Raw genomic sequence first — 19,615 nt, 5'->3', positions numbered from 1 at the left:
AAACAGAATTACTTCCCAGCACAGAACTAAGGCTGGCTATTTAAATGACTTTTACTTTCCTCTGATCTGAGATTTTACATCACAATATTATTGGCCTGTTCAAAGCAGCAGGATTAAAAAACAGTCCTTACAACTGATTTGCAAGACTAATATAAAGTCATTCTATGTCTTACTATTTTTGCCAGTTTATTGGAGATTGCCAGTTTAATGGAGATTGAAGATACACTAGATCAGAGACAGGCAAAATAGTTTTCTACAGCCCATGGGTAAGGGCATCTGCCCTTGAAGTACAAAGATCTACCTCAAAGGAGAAAATCTATCACACCTCTAGTCTGCATTTACCAATCTCTTCTGCTTTGGTGCAACTAACCATTTGTCCATTTGTACAGAGGGCTGTACTGTTCCAAAATTCATAAAAGCTCATCATTTAAAATTAGATAATGAGAATGCTCCAAGTGACTCAAAAACTTAATCCTGTTCACTGAGTAAGTCCCTGGCATTATCAGTGGCATTGCAGAACCCTTATCTATTCAATCCAGAAAGATGCAACAATATGGAGGAGTTTCTTCTTTCTGTTACAGTAGAAAGGTGGTATGCATTACAGGGCTTTTCAAGAAGGAACAGGCATAAAACACAACTAGGAGGTTAGCCTGAGTTTCAAATTTATCCTTTAAACTCCCTTAAGTGTTTTCATATGCTTATCTATATGTGCACATTTTTATAAGAAATATGAAAATTAGAATTGTTTATATATAAACATATTCTAAATTTAAATCTATTTTCATTTATTCTGATCAACTATTCTTTATTTTAGCAGAAGAGCACTCTTTTTACTTTAGTCTGAGTCCGATCTGAGGACAATAATAGGAAGCTTTAAGATCTGCTATCAGATTATAGTCAATAAAGCTGGAGGCTTTAGTCTCTAAGGGAAAGTTTCTGACAGTTAATTGTTAAACAGGAAATCTCAGGAAAACAACCAACTGTCTAGTTATTTCTGAGCTGTTGAAATGTTGACAGCTCTCGAGGAAAATAAAAACATGGAAAAAATCTTGTGCTAGGAAGGGGAAAAACAGCAGCTATGTACTGAAATGTTTAACAAAGCTTGTACTGTTTCTTATGGATTTTTGTGACTGAGACATATTACAACATCTCTCTATTTTTTTCATCAACTGTTAACATATTAATGTATAGTTTTCTCGCATTCAAAGCATTCATTTTGGGCCCAGAATTTCTTTTACACTGCTCAATCTAGAACTAACTCTTCTGCAAATTCTACTAATATTTCACAGTGTGTTTTTAAAATAAGCCTGTAAAATCATTCGACATTTCAATCCCATAGTGATATTCATCTTTGATTACATGTAGTTCAAAAGTGCAAATTAAACCAACCAAGACTTCTTAAGGTGCAGTCTATGCCTTAGAGCTTGTAAAAGAAGCCCTCTTCAAAGCAATCATGTGGATATGGGGAATGAAGATTTCTTTTCTCCTCTTGAGAGAAGAACAGGAAAATTGCAACAAATGATGAATGTGGTGTTTGAAAGAAAAGCGTTATCCTGAGGGGAGTTCTGAAAGAAATTAAGAGACAATCCCCAAGAATAAAAATTGAATGTAGCCCACATGAAAAATAACATTTTATACAGTTTTTTGCAAGCACGGTCTTGAGAATATCTAGCTGATGTTTCTGGTGTTTGTTGGACAGGATGTAAATCGCTTTCAACATTACAGGAGATGACAGCCACCTGCAAAAGTTCTTCAGGCAATTGTGTTTTGTAGATCCAATATATACTTGTATTTATAAGGGAATCAATCCTTGAAAAGTAGATAGAGTGTATGTTGCTTATCAGCCAGACCCAGATGTTCAAAAGTAAACTAAACATACTCTCTTTGTTAACCAAAGAAGATAAGACATACAAACATATAACCTTGATCAGCTTTTAAAAATGAATCTCCATCTCAGCAGCCATGCAACTTAATTTATACGGTAGAGGTTTGGTTTGATTGCTCTATTAATAGTGAATAAATATTTCACCTACCAGCTTCTGTGCATGCAAACATATTGTCTTGGTAATTACCTGCATAATTATTTAAGTAAAATAAATAACCACATTCACTTAGCCTACTAGCCAGCTGAAGTGACCTTGAACACAAGCTGAAGAGTGCTGTTAACTGCCAGCAATGTATTCTTACGGAAGGAGAATGCATGCTACTTGGATTTCAACAGGGCTACACAAACACCACAGAAAATTCATTGTCAGGAATCTACAGGACAAAGCACGCAAGAGTTGAGTTTAAAAATTAATAAAACATTTTGCTGAATAAAAGTGATATCCATGTGATAAAGAAACAGTGTGACTGAATCATTTGCAATTGAAATAGCTTCTTTACTCTTCTATTTGTTTACAGATCTCACCATGAACATTTGATTTCTGAACACCAGAGTAGCTTTCCAAAAACTGGGAGGCTTTCTCCCTCTCCTCCATTTTTATTCTTATTTCAACTGGAAAGCAATGACCTGGACAGGCTTGAGAGGCGGGCCTATGCCAACCTCATGAAGTCTAATAAGGCCAAGTGCAAGGTCCTGCAGCTCGGTCAGGGCAATCCCAAGCTCAAATACAAGTTGGGCGGAAAATGGCATAAGAGCAGCCCAGAGGAGAAGGATTTGGGGGTGCTGATTGATGAGAGATTCAGCACCCCCAAATCCTTCTCCTCTGGGCTGCTCTCATGCCATTCTCTGCCCAACCTGTATGAGTTGCCATAAGCCATTGCCATGAGCTGGCAATGTGTGCTCGCAGCCCAGAAGGCTAACCATAACCTGGGTTGTATCATAAGAAGAGTGACCAGCGGGACAAGAGAGGTGATTCTGCCCCTCTACTCTGCTCTTGTGAGACCTCACCTAGAGTACTGTGTCCAGTTCTGCAGCCCCCAACACGAGAAGGATATGGAGTTGTTGGAGTGGGTCCAGAGGAGGGCCATGAAGATGATCTGAAGATGATCAGAGAGCCAGAGCACCTCACCTACAAGTACAGGCTGAGAGAGCTGGGGCTCATCAGCCTGAAGAAGAGAAGGCTCTGGGGGGATCTTATAGCGGCCTTCCAGTACCTGAAGGGGGCCTACAGGAAAGCTGGGGAGGGACTTTTTATAAGGGCAGGTAGCAACAGAACAAGGGGAAATGGCTTTAAACTGGAAGAGGGTAGATTTAGACTTAAATACTAGGAAGAAATTCTTTACTGTGAGGGTGGTGAGACACTGTAACAGCTTGCCCAGAGATGCTGTGAATGCCCCATAACTGGAAGCATTCAATGTCAGGCTGGATGGGGTTTTGAGCAACCTGGTCTAGGAGGAGCTGTCCCTGCCTATAGCAGAGGGGGTGGAACTAAGTGATCTTAAAGGTGCCTTCCAACTGAAACGATTTTATGATTCTATGAACACAACTCTAACATATGTTATCTACATACTTCTCAAAATAATCTCCAGAAGCTTAGTCAGTATTTCACAGTACTTATCGTACTTCTCAAATTGAAGCCCTGCAGGTAGCATTACATTTTAGACAAGCAAGACTACGTGAAAGTCCTGTTTTCAGGCACTGGAAGTCCTCTGTATGGTAGTGACTTTCTCTTTCTAAGTCAGGAAAAAAACAGACAATAAGAAGCAGAATCCAGGGAAAATATCTGCATTCAGATAGATATTTATAAAAAAAAGAAGAAAGGAAAAAGAAAAGGGGAAGGGAGGGAGGGAGGAAGGGAGGAAGGAAGGGTGGGAAAAAAAAGTAAGAAGCAGTATACAGGAAGTAATGTTGTTTTTTCACTTAAGACACTGTCCAGCAACATAGGACATGAAAGCAAAGGTAACCAGGCACTTTTCCTCAGCTACCCTTGTGTCCTGGTTTTATCAATATTCCATGTCAAGTAAGTAAACAGCTATGTGATGCTTATGTGATATATATATATAGCTATGTGATACCTATAGGAGTTAACCTACCACACCTATATAACTGGTCCACCTCTAAAATAAGTCAATGTTTGTGCCCTTTTTAGGAACTAAACTAACTTTTTTTTTTTTTTAATTATTATTATTATTATTTTTAATGGTGCTAGATAGTCAGCCGTTTAAGGGGAGGAAAAGTCAATTACTAAGTATACCTCCTGCTGCAGTTCTTCCCATCGAGTATTGAACTTCTCAAGTTTCTCATTGATCAGTTCATCCAAGATTCCACCATCAGTTAAAGTCTGAGCTAATTCCCGAATCTGATTGCGATTATCTTCTGGATGTCTCATTAAACGTTCCAAAGACTGAAACAAGTTGAAAAAGTAGTTTGTTCTCCTTTCTGTAAATAAAATTCTACAGAGCAATAGTAATTCCCCTTAAAAATTTAAATAAGAAACTTCACATTTCATAGACAATCAAAGTAGAGAGAGAAGCCAAAAATATCACTGCCCTCCATCTTGAAAATAAATATTTTCCACTACCCATTACTATAATCAAAGAACGACTCTTTATAAAGCAATAAATCGGATGCCTTATTTTAAGCCTGTGGATTATGCCCACTGACAGTATTTGTGTACTTTGTATTAAAAAAATTGCTTCAGTAACTTGACAGATGAAGTTCAATGGCAGAAAGGCATCACCAACATAACATTTTGTATTTTGATCCTCTGAAATTATTAACAGAATTTCTAAAAATTTGAATGACTCCATGAAAAAAAAAAAAAAAGAAAAACCAGAGTTGCAGTTCTAAGATGAAAATTTGCTTTCACTTTTACCTTACTTAAGATAGGATGCTTTTTACAACATATATTTTATTATCACCAAAGACGTGAGGCATAATACAGTGAATTAATCTATCTCACTTCAATGGATCTAAATTCAAACTGGTATTGCTTGCATCAGCACTTACATCTAAAGACTCAGAAATCTCTTCTGCACCTCCCTGGATATTTTCAGTTGCCTTCAGTTTCAATTCCACCTCATTTAACCATTTGTTTTCTGCATCCAAATATGACAATAATTCATGCCAACATGCCCATACTTCCTGATGGAGAAAAAAATGTTCATTGAGATTGAAGCTCAAAGCCAAATTTCACTTATTAAAACATTGAAAAGATGGCATGTTTCATTCCCAAAACGCTGCAATGTCTGATGTTTACAGTACCCTATTATTTGATTTTTTTCCCAGTATTTATGGATTCCAAATAAATATAGTATATAACCAAAACATTTTCATCAAATACAGCAAAAACATAATATGAAGCTGACAGTTCTGCAAAAACAAAACAAACAAACAAAAAAAAACCTTGAATATTTTCTGTTCCAAACATACAAGTTGTCAATTTTTTACGGATTCATAGGATTCATGTTAGAAGTTTGTCTTTATTACAAAACATAATTTGTCCTGGTTACAGTTGTGATAGAGCTAATTTTCTTCCTATGTTTTGGATTTAGGATGTACATGCTGGTGCTAACAATGTGATATTTCAGTTACTGCTGAGCGGTGCTTACGCTAAGTCAAGGAGTATTCTGCTTCTCAGGCTGCCTGCCAGCAAGAGGCTGTGTGTGCACAAAGAGTTGGGAGGTGACAGAACCAGGACAGCTGACCCAGACTGGACAAAGGGATGCCCCATACCATATGGTGTCATGCTTAACTATAAAAGTGGGGGAGCTGGCAGGGGAGTCTGCTGTTGTTTAGAAACTGGCTGGGCATCTGTCAGCTGGCTAGTGGTGAGCAACTGTGTTGTGTATCAAATTTTTTTTTTTTTTTTTCCCATCCACCCTCTTTTATTTGCTATTAAGGTGTCCTTATATCAACTTAAAAGTTTTACCTCTTTTTAAATTATTATTATTGTTATTTTCACAATCCTTCCATTTCATTTTGGGGAAACGGGAGCAAAGAGCTTTGTGCTGCCTAGTTGCCTGACATGTTAAACCACGATAAAATTATAGGTCATTTTAGTTCTAGAATACATAATATAATGTTGTAAAATAAAACTGTGTTCTTATTCTCCTATTTTGTAGTATTTAACATTTTCCAGTACCTAAGGATACTTAAATAAGTAGATAAAAACGGCACATTTCACACATTTTTCCTTATTTTCTTAGAAGTAAGTAGATTTATGGTGGTCCATAACCCAAGATTCCCAGAGTACAATTAATTTCACCTAACCTTGGCCAAAGCAAATTCAAGTGTCTGTAAAGGTTAGAAAGAGATATCACCATACAATAACATCATCATTGATAAGGGCAAACAGTTTACCAGCTTAGATTAGAGACCTGATTTCCCACAGTAAAATTTGGAGGAGATACGTATTACCCAACTGCATATCTGACCTCTACAAAGTTAGCTAATGTAAGTTAGTTCAAAACAAAATAAGCATATCTAAATCACCATGACCCAAGTGTAAAATAAAAGCAGTTCTATGGCAAGAAACTGTAATGGCGCTAGCAGAAATGTTAGAGTCAACTCAAAATGTGTGAGACACATTCAGATTGTCAGCTGATCAAATGCTGTTCCTGTGTTGATATTACACAATCTATCCAGTTTCAGAGGCATTTAATCAAAATTCTTAGCCATGGAAGAATGAAGCCTAGAGGAGCTGGTGAAGACAACATCACTTGGTTGCTACAACAGCCAGATGCTTGGCTTAATCTCAGAAAGGATAAGAAATCTGAGCAGTCATTACTGTCCATCATCTACAAACCATGCCTGTGACTTCTCTTTAGTTTGACTCTCCAGCACATACGATTCTCATTAAGATTTAAGTATATGGCTTACGAACATGTGGTATTTAGTATGTAACTCATACAGTCAGGAGTGCTTTAGGCTACTCATGGTCCCATACAATAATACACCTTCATTCTCTACCTCAATTCTACAGTTAGAATAGCAATAAATACAAGCATTAACAAGACATCCAACCTCCAAAGTTTTGCACTTTCCATTCAGTCTGCTGCAGAGTCTCTGGTAGCTGGTAATTAGAACATCAAGCTCCTTTTTCAAAGCCTCATTAGCTGCAGGTGGAGCCTTTGCTATAAAATTATTCACGGAATCAGTAATAAGTTTCACTTTCACTTCTTTCTGCATGGCATCCTCCTTTGCTCTCTGTAAAATAAAAACCAAAGTTCTGGTTTGAGAAAGAAGCATATTTCAAATAACTCCTTCAGAACTGTCTCTGTCAGAAGAAAAAAACAAACAAACAAAACATCCACTAGCTAATTAATTCCCAGAAGTTCTGGGAATTAACCTTGAACCTTGAATGCATGCAAAAAACTTTTTTTCATTTTTTTGGCAATACGGACCTCAACAGATCATTAAGTCTAACACCCCTGCCAAAGCATGCACCCTTACTGTAAAGTTCTTCTGTATGTTAGTATGGAACTTCCTATGTTCAAGCTTTTGGCCATTACTTCTTGTCCTATTGCTGTATACCACCAAGAAGAGCCTGGCCTCATCCATTTTCCTCCCACCTCCCTTTAGGCATTCATAAACATTTATCTGATTTCTCCTCAGTCTTCTTTTCCTGAGGCTGAACAGACCAAAGTTACTCAGTCTTTTTTCATTCAGGAGACGCTCCAGTCTCTTTATCATCTTTGTAGCCCTTTGCTGGACCCCTTCTAGGAGATCCCTGTCTTTTTTGAAATGAGGAGCTCAAAACCGGACACAGTGGTCTAAATATGGCCTCACCAGGGCAGAGTAGAGGGGGGGAATCACCTCCCTCAACCTGCTGGACACGCTCTTATTAGTGCACCTCAGGATTCCGCTGGCCTCCTTGGCCACAAGGGCATACTACTGGCTCATGGCCAACCTGTTATCTACCAGAACACCCAGGTCCTTTTCCGCAGAGCTCATCTCCAGCAGGTCATCTCCTAACCTATACACATGTGGTTATTCTTTCTCAGGTGCAAGACTCTATACTTGTTCTCGTTAAACCTCACCTGGTTCCTCCCTGCCCAACTCTCCAGTCTGTCCAGGTCTTGTTGAATGACACACAGCCTTCCGGTGTGTCAGCCACTCCTCCCAGCTCTGTATCCCCAGCAAACTTGTTGAGGGTGGACTCTATCCCTTCAACCAGGTTGTTGATGAAGATGTTGAACAAAATCAGACCCAGCACTAACGCCAGGGGAACACCACTAGTTACAGGCCTCCAACCACACTCTGCACTGCTGATGACAACCCTCTGAGCTCTGTCAGTCAGCCAGTTCTCAATTCACCTCACTGTCCACCCATCTACCCCTTATTTTCTAAGTTTCATAACAAAGATGGTGTGGGAGATGGTGTCAAATGCGTTGCAGAAGTCTAGGTACATAACATACACTGCTCTCCCCCCATCTACCCAGCTGACATCACAGAGGGCTATCAGGTTGTTTAAGTATGATTTCCCCTTGGTGAATCCACATTGACTATTCCTGACAACCTTCTTCTCTTCCAATTACTTGGAGAGGGTAACTAGAACAAGTTGCTCCATCACCTTTCCAGGGACAGAGGTGAGGCTGAGTAGCCTGTAGTTTGTCAGATCCTTCTTCTTGCCCTTTCTGAAGACCAGAGTGACATTGTCTACCCTCCTGTCTTCAGGCACCTCCCCCTTCTACCAAGACCTTCCAAAGATGATAGAGAGCAGTTCAGCAATCACCTTTGCCAGCTTCCTCAGCACGTGAGTGCATCCCATGAGGGTCCGTGGATTTTTTTGCATCGATTTTAACTAGATGCTCTCTGACCAGCTCTGACCAAGGGGAAACCTTCCCTTCCCCAGACTCTCTCTCTTACCTGCAGGGTCTGGAGTTCCTGAGGGCTAGTCTTAGCACTGAAGACTGAAGCAAAGAAGAAATTCAGAATCTCTGCCTTCTCAGCATTCATTGTTAGCAGGGCACCCACCTCATTTAGTAGCGGACCCACGTTTTCCCTAGTCTTTCTTTTATTGTTGACATACTTCAAAATACTTTTCTTGTTATCCTTTATATATATATGATACTCAATGCAATTTAATAACTTACTCAATGCAATTTAATAAATTTAGTTTTTGTTAGATTAAGCTATTTCATTTTTTCCAATAAATGTTCCGAGCACCTTTGCCATAAAACATTACAGAGCACAGATGAGACCTCCCTGAGACTCAAAGAAATTAACATGAAACCTTCTTCTGATCTGAGTCTGTGGAACTTGCATAAACTAGAATAATTAGAAGCAGGCTGTCATTGCCAGAGAAAGCCAACCACTTTGCTCCTGTCATTCCTGTCTCCTAGCTCTGGGAAGAAAAGGGCTGCAAAATGAACAGAATTCTTGACCATATTTTTGCTTGTTATACGACACAAGAGGTAGCTGCAATCCTTCAGGGAAAGGATAACTAGGACGAGGTGCAAAGATAAACAGTAATTGACCAGGTTATCTGCATAGGTTTGATTGTCACAATTTGAACATCCCTGTACTTTAGCTGGAAGTCTTGAAGACTCAGAAATCCAAAGCAGGGGTTGTGTTTATAACTATACACTTCAGCTGTTTTACTATGCAGTATAATCTAATAATTTGAGCTTATTATTTGATTAACAACTGTATCTTTACAGCACATGCTTACTATCAATTATATTTGTATCATAGTACTTATGTAAAATAATGTTGAAATAAAACAGTAAAATGTTGAAGGTGAAGTTGGTATGAGAAAGGGAAGGGATGCCATCCAAAGAGACCCGTACAAGCTTGAGAAGTGAGCTGATGTGAACCTAATGAGGTTCAACAAAGCCAGGTACAAGGTGCTGCATTTGGGCTGGGACGATCCCAACCCAATCAGGATCAACCTGCAGTACTGTGTCCAGTCCTAGGGCCCCAAGCACAAGAAAGATACATGTCTGTTGAAGCAGGTCCAGTGTGGAGACACAAGAGAATCAGAGGGCTAGAGTACCTCTCCTATGAAGAAAGGTTGAGGGAGCTGCACTCATTCAGACTGGAGAAGAGAAGGCTCCAGAGAGACCACATTGTGGCCTTCCAGTACTTTAAGGGAGCTTATAAACAAGAGGCAGAGCAACTTTTTACATGATCTGACAGTGAAAAGGCAAGGGGAAAATTCAGGTTAGAAAGAAATTCTTTATTCAGAGGGTGGTGAGGCACTGGCACAGGCTGCACAGAGAAGATGTGGATGACCCATCCCTGAAGGTGTTCAAGGTATTAGATGGGGCCTGGGCAGCCTCATCTGATGGGTGGCAGCCCTGACCATGGCAGGTGACAGGAACTAGGTAATCCTTTAGGTCCTTTCTAATCCAAACCATTCTATGATTCTATAAAAATCGAGTATCCAACAAAGCAGAGAGGAAAAACAAACAAACAAACAAACAAACAAAAAAACCCCACTTAGTTAACAATGTAGAAGTTTAAATATCCTTAAACTTTACTTGAAACTGGCGCTTTAAATTTCAGGCTGAAAAACTATGTACCAAAAGACTCCCTTCTGAATGACAGAGTACTTTCTTTATAAAAGATGCTTCAAAAAGAACTTTAAAAGCTGTTCAAGGACTTTGTTCATCTTTTACCTTCAGTTCTTCAACAGCTTTCTGTAATTCTTCGGGTGTTTTATACTCAAAATCTCTTTCCAGATATTCTTCCTCAGCTTGTGTTATCCATTCATGCATCTCTGACAAATCCTTTCTGAGGCTCACAGTCTTATCCAAACCACCTTTTAATGCTGCCTTCTTAGCATGTGCCTTTAAAAAAGAAAACATTATGTGGTACTTAAAGCAAGTATGCTGCATGAACTCAGTGGCATTTCAGCCTGAAAAGAACCAATCTCAATCCTATATTTATAGCTGTAAATTAGATATTTATTAAAGTTATTAATAAATACTTGGGCAGAAAGGCAATAATAAGTAATGGGAAAAATACAATGTATGTGTATACATACAATTTTTTTTTTAGTGAATACTGCTGTGCAAAATGGGTTTCTAATGATCCTCCACATTCTGAGGTGATCAGAAATTATATCTGAAAAAATATCACCCAGGAACTCTGCTATAAAAGATGTAAAACGAACAAGCAATACGCATAGCTTACTCTTGCTGATGAATTCACTATCAGATCTCTCAGAAAGGTGTATATCCTGAAGAGAGGTAATTAAAAAAAAGGACACTTCTACTAAAAAAGGAGGAAAATACTTACCTTAGAATGAAAAAAACTTGCATTAAACCCTCTGCCAATCACTAACGCTGTATTGGGTTCATATAATTTATGTTATACCGCCATTTATAGAATGGTGCATCAGCCTACTAAAACTGATCATAACTAATAGCAGTGAGTGAGCCATCTTTTGCAGTATAAATAAGTTATACCAAAAACACCTAGTTGCCATGGTGCCATTTTTGGAATTGGGTACGTGGAGCTGATCACTCCAATATCCTGCAGAGTGATGATACTTAGGTAAATCTTATTTTTTAGTATCACCAGGAGGAACTCTGTCTTAGAATTTGGTCTAAGTTTCTGGCGCTTGCTGGTTTGGTTACCCATCCTTAAAGGCTGGCTGTTAAACATTCTACACAACTGTTGTTTTACAGAACAAAACAAGATAACACCAAAAGGTTATGTCCAACAAGCGTGAAAGCAGAACAATATGGGGGCCTGCAAACTTGCCTCTTCCTCAGTCATAGTACTGGAAGAGAGAGTTACCTTCTATCGCTTGGAAACAGTATCTGAATACCAACTGCTGGCTTACACAATCATATTAACTGCATGTATATTAACCCAAGCTGACTCTTCCAAATCCTTTCAATCAAATTTTTGTATTTACTGTTTCTCATGTGCTTTAAGAGCTGTTACTGTAGAAGTTATATTAGAAATGACTATTGAGAGGCAATAATTTGTTTAGTGTATTGAATGGAACTATTACAGGATAATTTTCAAGGATGTTAGAATAGATCTGTAGCAGACTTGTGAACTTACAAGGCATTACTTGAAATTTCTTTGAAAGAAGTGCAAAGTTCTCTGATGTATTAATATTACGAAACACTATTAAAATATTAATACTAAAATTAACATAAAAAATTTGACATTAATCAAATAGGAAAGACAACACGAGCATCAATAAAATGTATTAGAGATTTAGATGCCTTTTAAATATCTTAGATTTCCAAGATCAACTATTTTATAATTGTGCTTATGAGAAAAATGAAAGGATAGCATCTTGCACATGCACAGTAATTTATATAATAACAGTGTAAATGCATCTGTTTATAAAATGGGCATAGTGTATCTCCTGAATGGGAGGAATCCCCTTCTCTATCTTTGAGAAGGTTTCATTTCTTATTTCAGTATGACTGTAAGACTTAACATCCTTAGTATCCATATCAGAAACTTGGCATACTTCACACATCTCAATTAGAACATGAATCATTATCTTGGATATCCTTTGGTTTGTTTCCTATCCATTGGGTGTGCACAGAAGAACAAACTCTGCCAATGAAAAATTGGATTACTAGTTTGAAAAGAACCAGTCACAGAAGGAGATCTGATACCTGTTGGCAAATATGTTCCCATTGAGCATTGAGATCCTTTAGTTCTGTTGCTATTCTGGAAGCAAATTCTGGCTCTGCTTCCCTCTTCATTTTCTTCCCAATCTCATTAACACTGTTCAAACTCGGCTGGATAGTCTGGATATCATTTACTAAAGCCTGAAAGAACAGTAGAAGATTAGGCAAGCAGCACTCACACAAACTATGTGATTTATACTTTTCCTATCAAAACATTTCTACATGAGATTCTAACATGTCTTTGGCCCAGATTTCAACTCAAATGAGCACAGTTAATAGACTTCACTATGAAAACAAATAAAAAAGGAATGAGCAACTAAAATGTGGTGAGCTATTCTATATCATATGATGTTAATTTGTAAAATACATGAAGCTTTAAATATAAATTTACTATATACTAGATATACATATATACAAATAGTGTATAAATATACATATATGCTACACATGATGTTATGTTTTATATTGCATATTTTATTTTTATTTGTGAAAGAACATCCCATCATAATGGTGAAGCCATCTTGCTAACTATGCATTAGCCTTGGTTTGGTAATTCACCTGATAGATTCATTAGAATGATCTGAATGGTGATATTCTCAGGTTATTTCTAGTTATTAGAATTTTATTTGTGGTTGAATATTATTTAAACTCTGAGGTAGCTCTACCTCACCACCTCCAATTTTATTTCCTAAGGCCTTCTTTGGTCCTTCAGATGTTACCTAGGCTTCCTACGCAGTAGAGAAAGCTGTAAGTGTAAAAATACAAATGGTGATGATGACTTTGATAACCTTATTATATACTTCACAATAGTGGCTAATACTTATGTAAATTCTTCATAAACTCAGGTGACATTCTAAAGGAGTTGCATGCAACTCACAACTCTGTAAGAGGTAAGAGTTGTTCCATATAAATTATAATCATTTTTATTTCAATAAGGAGAAGAGAGTAATTTTGAGGAGCTTGTAGTTCTGTAAGATCAGTACATATCTTTCATAATATTTACACATCCTGCCAGAATATTTACAGAACTTGTAAATTCCGTTGAACACACTGTCAGAGACTATTATGGGTTACAAGATTCACTGAACTTACATACTCTGTTGGGACAGGCAGAAAAACATTGTAAACCCTGTGAAGAAGAAAGTCTCAATACTTCATGATGCTTTAAAACTCTGCTGGGAGAAAATCCTGGGACTTCTGAGGTTAGTAAAAAAATGGACGCAACTCACAATACCTGCAAATTATTTCAGCCTAGTCAGGAAAGCCTGTAAATCATGCATGACTAGTAGATGCAGAAGACCTTCTTACAGGGATCACTCCGCACATAATAAGTACACTGGCAACGTTTGCAAATTCAACAAACTAAAAAAACAACTATCTTAAGAGGCTACTAACCTATACACTGTCACAAGTCCTCTCTTGTCAATGTTTTGCTCCTGCTATAAATGTATACTGAAGTAGTCCCTGTATGCTTTCTCTCTGTATATTCAGGTTTCCCATTTTACGACGTGAATTTATTTTTAGGAATGGTGATCATTTGTGTAATTTCTGTATAAGATCAATGCACAGAGAGAAACAGTTGTCAAGCAGACAAATAATACTCACTGTACACTGCTCAAGTTGCTTTTCCAGAGCTTCTGAATCACCAAGAGCAGGCCATTCCTCCTTCAGAAAGACATCTACTTCAGCCATCCACTTCTTCAATGTTTTTGTGTCATTCTGTTTATTAAGAAGACATTTTATATTACAAAATAGTGTTAACTGCTAATAACATAATTCATTCTGTCACTATGACTAGAAATCACTACACTTTAATTTTGAGATTACTGCATTATCTTTAAAAAATGTATACAAAACAAATAAGCAAAACTAATTTTATCTGGGACTGTCATCAACTCCTGCAAGCTGACTTCTTCTGCCAAGATCCAAGTGTCTACAAATGTGAAATTTTCTCTCTCTCAAGTCTATGCCTTTCAGATATTATTTGTATTTAGATGTTCAATGCACATTCTTCAAGTCCTTGTATGGCTTCAGACTATTCACACTTAGCCATTCATTCAGCCTCATCTATCAAATCCTTCTGCGATTCACTTTAAACTTCAGGATCATTTTGAAAGTTGCATGTTCTGTTACCTGTTCCTCAATCAGAACACAACAGAGAAAACATTCCACACTACACAAAATAAAAAACTTGTGAGCAAAACAGTAACTGAAACAAATTAAGTCCAGAAACTGAAATCATGGAGTGACTCAATGACAAGAGTTGAAAAGAGGATTTTCAAGACTGAATCTCATTTAGTGTTTAAAGTACTAGAATATTTGTAATTAGTAATTTGATTTCAATATGCTTAAATTAAACCTGTAAATTATTATTAATAAAAAAGCTAAGCATCAAATGCTTGCAGACGAGGAACACCACCAATCCAAGGAAGCATTACATAGATAATGTAAGACCATAAAAGTAAGACTGAGATTTGATATCTACCAAGAGGACCATATCCAGCTTTGCTCAATCCTAAAGATGAAAGACTTTATTCTTGCAGTCAATGAGAAATTTGAACTGTCCTTTAAAAAATGTGGCTTAAAATCACCTTAAAATGCTACCTGAGTTTAACAGATGCATGTTAAAATGAAAATGATAAATGGCAAAAATGTCAAAGGCAAATTATAATACATTTGTTCATAAAACCATTTTCATAAGCAGTGAACTAAGTATTACTGTTAAATGCTAAAAACAAATCTGAATTTAAACATTAAAAAGGATGTATCATTAGAACACAAATTGTGCCCTAAAATGCATCCAAAAATGCTTTAACAACTATTACCAGGTAATTAACTAAAGAAACATTTTCCTAATGTGCTTAGTATATATAATAAAAACAGGCTACACTGGAAAATGCATTTAAATAATAAAAATAAATATGTAGAAATTATCAGTACAGTTCAGAATGGCAATTACAAAAATACTGTTGAAGTCTCTACTGTGCATTCAATTATCATTTAGTATAAATAGTTCAAAATCGTATTTCAGGATGAAAAATTTATACCTTTACATGAATACTTATAGTTCATTACGGCTATGAAGTACAGATCTGATGGAATTCATTAAAAAATAAAAATAAAATAAAATAAAAAATCAGTCGCCAGCTACCAGTGATGACTGAATATCTGACTTGCATTTTGAATCAGATTGCAAGTGCATTTTCCCTATCAACGCTGATTTCAACATATGCCTTGAGACGCGTTCCATAAATTGCAACAGCTCAAACAATTGTCTGGAATGCAAGTCATTCAAGGAGTTGAAAAGACAATGAGTTTTATACCACATCAATTTCAGCAACAAATATAAAAGGCAAAAATCGGTATTCAGCAATACCTCAGGTAGTTTTGAAAATACATGCTCTGCAGAGCATAGCCAGGATGTTCAGGACATTCTCCTTTTAAGAACAGTGATTGAATCTCTAAACTTCTGACAAAAAAGAAGACAAAGGCTGGAATTTCACAATCAGATCACAGAGCCTTAGAATCTTTGAAAGGCTTTGGTTAGAATGGACCTTAAAGGCCATCCAGCTCCAAGGCTCCTGCTGTGGGCAAGATTGCCACCCTGTAGAACACCATCAACAGACAAGAGCAAAACCACCTTTTTTTTGACACAAAGGTGTGTTAGCTGCTAATAGCTGATAATTGTGGCTTTTACCTATATAGCTCACTAGCACTCTTTAGCTACTTTAAAGATGATAAGTCCTGAAAAAACACTCATAAACAGTTAAAAAAAAAAAAAATCTATGTAACATTTGTTGTTTACTTCCTGACAGTTTTTTTCTTATTTCCTTCAAAAACTGTCTATGGGAACAGTGGTCCTATAGATTTAAGAGGTGGGGTGAAGAAGAAAACACTGTCAAATGAATACTATATTTTCTTCTCCTCCAGAGTTTAAACACAATAAAATTCAAACTGAAATATACTTTTTACATAGAGAACCAGAGCATTCACCACAAAGACTGATCTGTGATGATAAAACGGATCTGTTTTTGCAATTGCAAATATATCACTGTACTATCGAGAAAATCAACTTTCATTTTTCCTAGTCATATTGGGTGTTGGTATCAAAGTTCTGGTAGTAGGGAAGGGGGGGGACACAAATCCAAGGGTGGCCTCTGTGTCCCATGCCAGCACAGCATGCTCCATGACTGAAGAGTAGAGAAAAAATGTAAGAAATGTGAACACCGACACACAGGTTAGCAAAGGAGGGAGAGAAGGTGCTGGTTGAGAGTGGCAGAGACCATAGTGGAGGAAGAATGTCCCCACATCTCATGGGGAATCCCATGCCAGAGCAGGTGGATATTTTCTGAAGGAAGATGCAGCACAAGATGAGACTACACTGGAGCAAAGTTTTCCTGAATGATTTATGGGCTAACCGTAAGTTCCAGTTCCCAAGCCCCTGAGCTCCTTGGTTGGGAGAGTAGTAGTTAACATATACGCTAACATCATTTTCTTGTGTAATGCTGATATATGTGATTTATAAGCAGAAATACTCAGTGAAAAAAACAAGAATGTAAGGTTGCAGTAATGTCATTCTAAATACCTGAAAATCACACAACTGTGCAAGTGAGGCACATTTCTAATTCTTGGCAACTGCTGCCAAGATACTACCATGCTACAAATGCCATTAAGTACATAAGTGAATCTATTAAAGTCAATATGGTTAAAGCTACTTTAGCTGCAATAAAAAGTACTTTAGCTACATTGAAAAAGTAAGTAGTGAAATAGCAATTGCAATTTCAATGAAATTAATTTAGAATTCAAAGAAAAATCCTAGACCCACTAAAATCAAGTGGACATTTCAATACATTTTAACTTTATGTACTCCTTTGATATTCCATTTTATTGTTATTTCTTGAGGTGTACCCTGTGCTATTCCTAAGTCCACAAACCACCTCAGGTGAGGCTGAATAAGTTTGTTTAACCTGGAATCGTTGGAGTTTAGTCATAAGATCCTCCAGTTTCTGGCAATGTTCCACCAACTGTGATGACAGCTTCTTCCAGCGGCCAACGATCAACTCAACCTCTGATCGGTATTTCTGGCTGACTTCTGCAGGGGCTTTCCTAGACAAGTCTTCAACAGTTGTGTTGAGATATTTCAGGCCTTTTTGCTGCTCTTGCAGAGAACTTTGTAGAGCCTATGAAATAAGCAGTAAATAGTATTCTGACATATATATTAGGCAATTCGGAACAAATTTTTCTTAGCCACAGATGAGGCTGCTGCAGCAAGGAGTGAAAACTCTGAACATAAAAACTTCAATGACTTATGCTACTAAAGTATATGGAATTGCTTTTCTCAAAGTACACTGCAGAATTTTTTCTTTAACTAATAATAATAATAACCAGAGTTATTATTATTATTATTTTGTTTTATGTTTATAGTAGTTCATGGAGGTAATTCAATTACAGTTCAATAACTCGTAATAGGAATTTCCTAAGATCCTAAAGACTATAAACAGTCAGACTATAAATGGAGAAGAAGAATAAACTTAGAACTGCTTTTATGATTTTAAGTTTTGACAGCCTCTTATCCCAAATTTGCTGCATCTAGCTTCTTCTTTCTATATTCCACTTTCTGCTTCTGCATGTTACTTGCTGCTTGTATCAAACAACATGCTCATTATTCATCAGATTTTAAATTAGTATCAAACATTGAAATGCAGGGAAGGTTTGTACCTACTGGCAAAACTTGTCCCAAATTTGTGTCTGCTTGTATATCTGACATGAAATGATGCATATTATGCACTTTGCAAAGCACAAACAGTTTCATAGAATCATAGAATTACTCAGGTTGGAATGGACCTCAAAGATCATCAAGTCCAACCGCAGCCTAACCATAGTACCCTAACTCTAACAACCCTCTGCTAAACCATATCTCTGAGCACCACATCCAAATGGCTCTTAAACACATCCAGGGATGGTGACTCAACAACCTCCCTGGGGAGCCTATTGCAGTGTTTAACCACCCTTTCTGAAAAGAAGTGTTTCCTAACGTCCAACCTAAACTTACCTTGGCACAAGGTATTTTTCTGCTCATGCGAACAGAAAAAATTGAAATGACCTAATCTATACTTAACAGATAATATTATCATGAAAGGAATATTTTATACATCATATTTTACATATATTATACAAAGGCTCTTTCTTAACATGTTCAATATATTATAACATCGGTTTAAGTGATGCATAACATTTTTACTCCTTTAACTAATGAAAGACAGTAGAAGTAACCAACCACTGTCTTCTGCTGTCCTTAGCTAAATCTCTAACGGATATAAATCACTCAAGATCCATAAGCTTCAGTAGACTCATCAACAACTAAGGGTTCTGGTCCACTGAACGTTTCATTTGAGACATTTTTTCCACAGTCTGAACACTCACCTTGAGCTCCCCGAGTCTCTGTTCCATGATTTCATATTCAGCCACTGCAACTGGAGGTATGGAGACTTTAGTTTCTGACTGCTGGATCCATGAAAGTATAGTAGTCACTGTGTCTTTATAGCGTGCAGGAGGCAAACTGTCAAAAACTGCATGCAGTGGGGAAGAAAAAGGAAAGAAAATCATTTCACACTCAATTATTTGTTTTGTTGAAAGAAGATGTTTGAAAGAGGACCTAGCCTTACTGAAGTCAATAGCCATTTTGCAACAGATTGCATCAGATTTTTCCAAGAGCAGCGGAAGAAGAAAACTTTCGAAGAATGAATACACTCTAATAGTTATAATACATCTCTGTTGTTTTATCAGGTATGTATCATTTGACTCTCTTGTTCTAGGTCAAGTGAAAATCTACATGGCTAAATCAATTTAAATACATGTGTTTAGAGATTAACATACAAACCATTGTATTTAACCCAAAATCTAATTTCAGAAATGTAACAGGAAACAGCATCCCCTTTTATGGCCCATATTTGTCTGTTTAATGTTTCTTTTCAAGTAAAAGGTTCTATTTAGGACATCTGTTAAAAGATTAGAAGATGAATCTCTCTTCTACAGTAAAGCTCAATTTTATTGTCCTCTGCTCATTAGAACAACATTAGAGTTGCTATAAACAGACAACATCTGGAGCACACACTAGCAA

At 37.1% G+C, this 19,615-nt stretch overlaps 1 protein-coding gene across 28 annotated transcripts in view; it reads right to left on the bottom strand.

Annotated features, from left to right (window-relative positions):
- The window catches only part of DMD (dystrophin), a 1,163,614-nt gene that overhangs the window by 640,913 nt on the left and 503,086 nt on the right, over window positions 1-19,615 (bottom strand). For all 28 annotated transcript variants that reach the window (XR_006934806.1, XR_006934864.1, XR_006934881.1 and 25 more), the window contains 8 exons: window positions 18,919-19,064; window positions 17,463-17,675; window positions 14,101-14,214; window positions 12,481-12,636; window positions 10,510-10,680; window positions 6,911-7,093; window positions 4,895-5,029; window positions 4,140-4,289 (listed from right to left, as the gene is read on the bottom strand). Coding sequence is in view for 25 of the 28 variants with exons in the window: in XM_046919009.1 (XP_046774965.1) it covers window positions 4,140-4,289; window positions 4,895-5,029; window positions 6,911-7,093; window positions 10,510-10,680; window positions 12,481-12,636; window positions 14,101-14,214; window positions 17,463-17,675; window positions 18,919-19,064 (1,268 nt within the window). In the remaining 3 variants the exon portion in view is untranslated. The remainder of the gene's footprint in view (window positions 1-4,139; window positions 4,290-4,894; window positions 5,030-6,910; window positions 7,094-10,509; window positions 10,681-12,480; window positions 12,637-14,100; window positions 14,215-17,462; window positions 17,676-18,918; window positions 19,065-19,615) is intronic.

Source organism: Gallus gallus, chromosome 1, assembly GCF_016699485.2.
Source record: "Gallus gallus isolate bGalGal1 chromosome 1, bGalGal1.mat.broiler.GRCg7b, whole genome shotgun sequence".
Lineage (NCBI taxonomy): Eukaryota > Metazoa > Chordata > Aves > Galliformes > Phasianidae > Gallus > Gallus gallus.
Note: the sequence above shows the minus strand (reverse complement) of the source record. Positions and strands in the feature narration are given on the sequence as shown.